At 37.2% G+C, this 8,454-nt stretch overlaps 1 protein-coding gene across 1 annotated transcript in view; it reads left to right on the top strand.

The window, feature by feature from the left end:
- Positions 1-3,177, top strand: part of FAM83B (family with sequence similarity 83 member B) — a 73,970-nt gene extending 70,793 nt beyond the window's left edge. Inside the window, exon 5 of the mRNA XM_006757743.2 lies at positions 58-3,177. Coding sequence (XP_006757806.1) covers positions 58-2,347 — 2,290 coding nt within the window. The 3' untranslated portion in view covers positions 2,348-3,177. The remainder of the gene's footprint in view (positions 1-57) is intronic.
- Positions 3,178-8,454: the final 5,277 nt, after the last annotated feature.

An 8,454-nucleotide genomic window follows, 5' to 3' on the forward strand; every position in this document is an offset into this window, starting at 1 on the left:
CATTATCTTTTAACTCAGCCAATGTAAAATGTTCTAATTTTGATTTTTTTTTTCCAGCTACATGTGGTCATTTGAAAAAGCTCACCTCAGCATGGTTCAGGTCATCACAGGACAACTGGTTGAGTCCTTTGATGAAGAATTCAGGACACTCTATGCCAGGTCCCGTGTCCCCAGTCAGTTCGCCCAGGAAGAATCAGCCAGGGTGAAGCACAGCAAAGCTCTGTGGGAGAACGGCACTTACCAGCGCTCACTCTCGTCCTTGGCCTCTGTTTCCAGCCAAAGAAACTTTCTTGCTAGACAAGACCAAATCCATAACCTAGATGCTGGTTACTTCAAAAACAGAGGGATATACGCTCGGAATGAACATGACAAATATAGCATGAGGAATCCTGGATACAAACCTCATTTTGTTCCCAACTTTAATGGTCCAAGTGCAATCCGTCAGTATCAGCCCAGCCAGAATGAAAATTGGAAGAGGCACAGTTATGCCGGGGAACAGCCGGAAACGGCGTCATACCTGTTGCTGAACAGGACCGTGAATCGAACCATCAATCCTCCTGGTAACTGGAAAAAGCCTTCAGATAGTCTGAGTGTGGCATCCTCGTCCCGGGGAGGCTATGCGAGCCACCAGGTCACCCCTGCCCAGAGTTTTGGCAATTGGCTTGCCCAGAGGAAAACAACGCATCTTGCAGAGAGGAATTCAAATGTGCGGAGGTCTTTTAATGGGACAGATAATCATGTTCGCTTTTTGCAACAACGAATGCCAACCCTTGAAAATACCACAAAGTCATTCCTGCGTAACTGGAGGATCGAATCCTACTTAAATGATCATTCAGAAGCTGCACCTGATTCTAATGGATCTGCGCTTGGTGACCGGTTCGAGAACTATGGCAGCTCTGAGAACTTGAAAGCCAGTGCCCTGTATACACATCCGCGGCTTCGCCCCTCTTTAGTGTTTAAACCAACTTTACCTGAGCAGCAAGAAGTTAATAGTTGTACAACTGGCTCTTCAAATTCAACTATCATTGGTTCCCAGGGAAGTGAAATACCCAAGGAAGTCCCAGATACCCCTACAAGTGTAGAGCAGTTGACGGATGAACCCTTGCCAGAATCCATCCCCAAGCAGGCAGAGTCGCCAAAAATGCACACCTTGCAGACTCCCGAAAACCACTCAGCAGTCTTAAACCAAACTACAGATGGCCATCCAGAGTCAACCAACTATTTATATACAAACTTGTGTGTAAATAAGCGGACAGAAAACCTAAAGAATCAACAACAAAACGAGAATCTGCTTAAAAGGCGAAGTTTCCCATTCTTTGACCACTCAAAAGTCAATTTAGACCATGGAAATAATAAGCATTATGTTTATAGTACACTTACCAGGAATCGAATTAGACAGCCTGCAAAACCCAAAGAGGATTTGCTGAAAAGTTCTAAAAGCATGCACAATGTGACCAACAGTGTGGAAGAGGAGGAGGAGGTGATCCAGGGAGACCCTCCGAGTGGCACAGCTACCAAGTCCATTTCCATCGCTGCTTTGCTTGATGAGAATAAAGAGGAATCTAACAAAGACCTCACTTCAAAGAAAGAAGTTAAGGGTTCCCCAAGCTTTTTGAAAAAGGGATCTCAGAAGTTAAGGTCATTACTTAGCCTGAGCCCAGAAAAGAAAGAAAATTTATCCAAAAATAAAACATCTCCCTTTTATAGAATGTGTAGTAGTTCTGACACTTTGGCTTCTGAGGCTGAAGAGAATCAAAACCCCAAAAAGTCAGAACCGAAAGTTGAGTCTCCCAGAAGAAAGCGTGGTTCCTCATCAAACTCTCAAGGCAGCCTCCACAAGAGTAAGGAGGATATAACAGTGAGCTCCTCTCAGGGGAGAAATTCTCCACCCGATGAAAGTAATGAAATACTGCCTTCTCCAAGTCCAGTTGAAAACAAGTTCTTAGAAAGGCCAGGGGATGCCTCTGCCCCAAGATTTAACACGGAACAGATCCAATACCGAGATTCGAAGGAGATTAATCGAGTTGTTGCTCCTGTAAGAAAACCAGCTCTTCCTGTCAGGTCACAGCCCAATGAGCTTCTAAGAACTCAGTCCACTGACCGGCGCATTTACAGTCGTTTTGAGCCATTTTGTAAGATTGAGAATTCTATTCAGCCAACAAGCAGCATGTCAAATAGCAGTATACACCGCCGAGAAATAAAATCCACAACTGTGGGCAATAGCTATGGTCGGTCCAGCCCAAGGCTTGCTTACAACACTAATGTTTACCACACATATCAGCCAAATGAAAACAAGTTTCGAGGATTTATGCAAAAGTTTGGAAACTTCATAAACAAAAATAAATGAAGTATTGTCATTGCAAGTAGATATTAAAATACAAAATGAATGTGGCTATGGTGATTTGTCCGAAGAACATTGTGGACAGTTTTTGTAAATGCCAATAGATTTCTGTGAGGCAGGATTTGGGGTATGATGTATATTTTTACCAACATACTGTGTACAGTAAAGTTATTGTTTATGATAAAGTTAGTTGTGCTTAATTATGCCACCAATGGACTGTCTCTATAAACACATAATGTTTAAATGGTAATGGTAAAAAAAAAAGTAATTGTTTTCTTCAGAATGAAGATCTTCTTAAGTCTTAACTAGAAGCTTTAGTGGAGAGATGGTGCATGGGTTTTAACCATTTATTGCAAAGTCATTCCTTTTATAAAAGGATCCTAGTAATCTCAGTGGCCCACGTCTTTGTGGGGTTTTCATAACTTCAGATTATGAGAAAATAAGACAAAGCCTTTTCTGTTTTAATTGCCTTTAAATTTTACAGGATAACTTGTTATATTTTATTAATGTTGTATTACTTTTTCTGTGGGGCATATACCACTGGTGGGTAGCACAATAATATTTAAACTTTATAGATCAGCATATTTTTTATGTTGCCTGAGGGTGTTTGCAAAGTTTCAGCCTCATGTAGCACAAGTACGTCTGAGGAATGTGCCTTCCTTCCAGGATGTGCTTCTGCCCACCCTTTCCGGGGAGCCTGGACTTCCCTTATCCATCAGCTGCTCAGCTTTTATAGTCATTTCTTCTTTCAAACGAAGAGCAAGGCCGCAGGAATTGAAAAGCCTGATGTGCCCCTCCCCTTTAAATACTTTAAAATAAACTTTTAGAAACATAAATTTCTACATAAATTTTTATCTTAAGAGGATGACGGTACTTAAGTGTCTTGCTTGCAGAAGTCTTTGCTCTTTTTTTTATGCTGTGCCAAACACCGGGTGACTTGGCAGTGTTTTCATAGGAATGCTGTGATGAATATGGAATGTGGTACCTGGTCTGTTCTTTCATGACCTTTGGACCTGCTTGCAGGTGTTAAGATTTCCTGTGTCAAACTCTCAAGGCAGCATCCACAAGAGTAAGATGTAACAGTTAGCTCCTCTCAGGGGATGGGGGTGGGTAGGGCAATATTTTATTGTTTTAAAAATTCAAGATTTAGACAAATATTAATATATGTTATGAGATAATGAAAATGGCATTAAAATATCTATGCCATTTAAATAACTTTCCTCAGCATTTTCTTTTTTTAAAAAAAATATATTTTATTGAGTTTTTACAGAGAGGAAGGGAGAGGATAGAGAGTTAGAAACATCGATGAGAGAGAAACATCGATCAGCTGCTTCCTGCACACCTCCTTCTGGGGATGTGCCTGCAATCAAGGTACATGCCCTTGACCGGAATCGAACCTGGGACCCTTCAGTCTGCAGGCCGACGCTCTATCCACTGAGCGAAAACAGCTAGGGCTTTCCTCAGTACTTTCAAACCATGATAAGAAATACAATGGGTGAAGTAATGACAGTCAGGAAAAGAAAAGGTTTCCTGAGTGCTTACTTAGACCAGGTCTTGAGCCTGAACCTAAAGTCACCACAACAACATTTTGTGGGTTAGCATTACCCTCTTTATTTATAGTTGATGACTAAGGTGATAATTGAGACATTGCAGTACAAAGAGATAATGCCCCAAGTCACATAATTAATAAGTAATGGTACTAAAGTGTTTATAACATACTGTCTCATCACATTACTTCCAAAATATGTTCAACTTCTGCCTCACCCAAACTATTAGGGATTAAATGAGAAAAATGTTTATATTTCCTGACTCAAGAGCAATCAATCAAAAAGGATTTAGTTGAATGCCACCAGACAACAGGGCACATGGGGCTAAAAATAGTCATAGTAGTTGAGATTAAGGAATTAAATTGAGATTGACGTATGAATGTAACCCAGCAGGCCAGTTGTAATTGCTGGGTAGTCATTTTGATCCCTTTCCAGTTGACCTGTGACAACGAGAGGAAGGGAAGAGGAACCATTGGTGAGCCTCAACCTGCTTCTGTACTAGAGAAAGAAGCCCATTAGGGTAGGAAGCTAGGCAGGGAATGGAACTCGGGGAAAGTTAAATACATGATCCAGTTATATATCTCGTGGCGGGCAGCTTAGACTTTTGCACAGCAGATTTATTCTCTGACTTTTTTTTTTTCCTTTGGTTGTTTTCCTTCTCTATTTTTTTTTCCTTCAGAAATATCTATGTGTCAGAATCAGGCTGATCTATAAAGTTTAAATATTATTGTGCTACCCACCAGTGGTATATGCCCCAGAGAAAAAGTAATACAGCATACAACTGGATCATGTATTTAACCCTGAGTTCCATTCCATGCCTAGCTTCCTACCCTAATGGGCTTCTTTGTCTAGTACAGAAGCAGGTTGAGGAACCCTGGGAAATACCTTCTTTTTGCAAATAAGAAAACTAAGCCTCAAAGAAGTTACATAATTTGCCAAGAGTTACACAGCTCTTAATTGGTAGAATGGGTTTAAACACAAAAGCTTATATTTTTAATACTATACTACACCACACTCTCCTGGCTTCTTATCCCTCTCTGCTTGAGGAACCTCCTTTGAAAGGAGTTCCTGTCTTTTGTTCTCTTTACAAATTGCAGAACTATAACAGCAACTCTACAGCAATAGCATTTTATAAACACAAATTCAGAATATAATATTCAGTTTAACATCATTCACAAAAGCGGATTTTAAAACTGTCATTGTAACTTAAGGAATTCCCAAGTACTACAACATAGGATTTTATTATTTTGGTAAAGTAAATGTAATAGAAAGTTTTGCACATTTTGTCATAAATTAATAGCATAAAAATAGAACTTTGAGGCGGAAGAGCCATTTTCACAAAAAAGACAGCCAAGTATATTTACAAAAAATGAATTAAAACAAAACTGAAATATGTATTTCCTTGTAATCAGAAGAGGAATTCAGCTGCAATAAAGCTGTTTCTAATTGTTAGTGGGTTAATTTTTAGAGTCAACTAGAAGTTGTATGCTCTTCAGATATTTAAAAACGTTAGCAGAGAGTAAAAGAGATTTGTAAATTTGCTCTTAGATAAATTGACTTCTGTAATTCTGGACCCACAGTTAACCTAACCAGATTGACTTTAATATCTGACCCATTCTAAGTTACTATTAGATGGGGCATGTTTCAGAGATAAGGGGGGAGTTTGCTAATTGTCTTTAGGCCGCTCTGAAATGGCAAATCCTGAAAATTTCGAGCAAGGTAATTTTAAAGCTGAAATCACAAAAAGACTAGATCATGTTTAATTACAAGCAAGAGCTGGTTGCCTTTCTGTGCAGCCGCTGCCATCGCTTCTGGAAGCAGTTTTTACACAGTGTCTGCGTTCCTCCTCTCCCTAGTGACACTGTGAGCACAGGATGCTTCATTTCATCCACTCGTGGCGGGCAGCTTAGACTTCTGCACAGCAGATTTATTCTCTGACTTTTTTTTCCCCTTCGGTTGTTTTCCTTCTCTATTTTTTTCCTTCAGAATCTGTGCAGAGTAACTTTCCAAAGTTTCTGTGGCCGAGAAACTCCTCAAGGTTAAAACTGAGCAAGCACACAGTATTCCAATAATTTACAGGCACTCCAAACTCCATGGATATATTTATTTCAAGCAATGTAATTCATTTTGCTCCCAAATGAATATTGGTAGAAAGATAATGTCACGTAAGAGTATTTTCATATAATATTTGGTAAGGTCATTTTTACTCTCTACATCCTACATTAATTTCTGTAAGCAGAAACTCAAGAAAATTGGTGTGATTTCAAAGTAATTCTTGGCAGGTAGCTTCAGAATAGTTTAAGTGCCTGTGTCCTGAGCACATTGATAACTCTCTATCACAAAGATCAGGTCAACCTCAGTTCTGATGTGCTGTGTTACAGGATGCTGTGTGTTGCTATTCTCACCTGTGGAAGCAAATACCTTGTTTCATCAAGATGGCGTCCAGTGTGATCTAGAGAAGCAGGAAGAAGACTGAACTCTCCATTAACTTTAACTTTTCTCAGGATTATCTAGTTATTCAACTTTTATTCCACAGATATTTGTCTTTTTTGAATATCTGTTGTTCTTAATGTGCCTATGGATTAGGGATGTAAAGTAGAATAACTTTTTATGTAGACTATGTGTGATACTATGTTTGTTTTTATAAAGTTTACCATAATATTGAATTTGGTTCTAGAATATTTAAAATAAAAAGGATGAAATTATAAACCAAAAAGTCAATTTTTAATATAAATACAATGTTAGTAAAGAAATATTCTTCCAAATTAACTTTGTTTTTTGATCTAATAAAAGAATATTAAATAATTTTGTACAAATATCAATATATTGTAAGTGTTTATTTATTCTCTCATACCGTGGATTTTTCTATATAAGCTTATACTTTCACTTAGTTATTTTATTATGAATTTAGATTTTTATACCTCTTTAATGTTTTTCTATAAATTTTGAAACCATAGCTTCAACACTTTTAGATTTATTTTGATTAGCAATAATATTTTATATAATCTATCCATATTTGATATCCAGTAACAATATTCTTCCCTGAACAATATTATATACACCTGTTTTTTTATTTCTATTTCTAATGCACTATAGTAGCTATTTTAAATAACTTGGGACTTTGAAAAATAGAGAATCTATTTTGTTTCAAATTTGGTAGCTGATTTCTATAACTATAGCATTTAGGTGGAGTGAAATATGCTAAAGGAACATTTCATTAGATGAATTCGTGACATTAAATAATTTAAAGTCTGAAAGTTATTTAAAACTCAAAATGTGTTTTTCTTAGAAAAAAACAATTTCTGATATTGCAGATTAAGATACAGTTGAAATACTCTATTTTGAAAATTAAATAGTGACTTTGAAAAGGCAAATGTGATTTTTAAGTAGGTAAGTATAATTTTAAGTAGTTACATAAAAATGTTTATTTTATTTTTTTATTTATCATAAAAACTGATGTTTAAGAAAAATCTGGTTCGATAGAATGGTAAGGGAAATAGATAAGGGTTTACTTTTTGTGGCCATCCTAAAGGAAACTTTGGAAGAGGTTCAGTTGATTTAACTAGTTAAAGACCATCCTGGGGTAATGGGACTATATAAATATGAAAGGGCATTATGTGTGTGTGTGTGTGTGTGTGTGTGTGTGTGTGTTTGTGTGTGTGTGTCCTGCCTGGGGAAAGAATCACATGAGGTGGAATTACCTAAGCTGAAAGCGGTAGGAAACAGAAGCCAGTGATACAAAAGAAAATTCTTGGTTTAACCAAACAAAACAAAAAAAAAAGGTCAAATTGGACATTTTTTCTCATAGTAATCTGTTTCATTTATTTATTTAACACATACTGGGAGCCTACTTTATTCCAAGTGTATAGGTTATAGTAGACTTTTGATGTAAGAAAAAAAGAGAATGTCTTGAATAATCAGAAGCTATAGCAAGTTTTCACGTGTTTTAAGACTAGCCCAAACTAACAGCAAAATATGTATGCTACTTGTCCAAACTGTGCTTTGATGTACTCCTAGTGCCTGGCAAAGGGTGCACATAGAGATGCCTGGGAAGTATTCTATCTGTGAGTCCAGTCATTTCCTTTTATTATTATTATTATTATTATTATTTCTCCTAGCAATAACATTTCGTCATTTCCTTAACTGTAATTGATAAATATATATTCCATTAACATTCTTGTATTAACATCTGCATTGTATAACTATTTGAATAGCCATTTTTATCAAAGGTATTGATAAGTTAATAGAGCAGGGATTTCTAGTTTAAATTTCAACTACATTTACCCTAGGATTTAAGCATCTTTAGAACTCCAACAGGGCTGACCTTCTGAGGAGAAATATATATAATTTGAAGGAAAGGAAACCCCTGATGAAAATTCATCCAAAGAAAACTGTGTAGAGCTGTTCAAATTGAGTTCAAAGGCAATTGGCACACAAGGGAAGGAAGTAGTTTTTTGTGTTAGACATTTAGATTGTCAACCAACGTAGGTCCAATGTGGAATTATAAGGGAAGAATGGCTCCTCTAAAGTCTCCCTGGATGGTGCTTAGAAAGACTCAGGTGTCAG

The sequence above is a fragment of the Myotis davidii genome, unplaced genomic scaffold (assembly GCF_000327345.1).
Source record: "Myotis davidii unplaced genomic scaffold, ASM32734v1 scaffold313, whole genome shotgun sequence".
In the NCBI taxonomy this organism is placed as follows: domain Eukaryota; kingdom Metazoa; phylum Chordata; class Mammalia; order Chiroptera; family Vespertilionidae; genus Myotis; species Myotis davidii.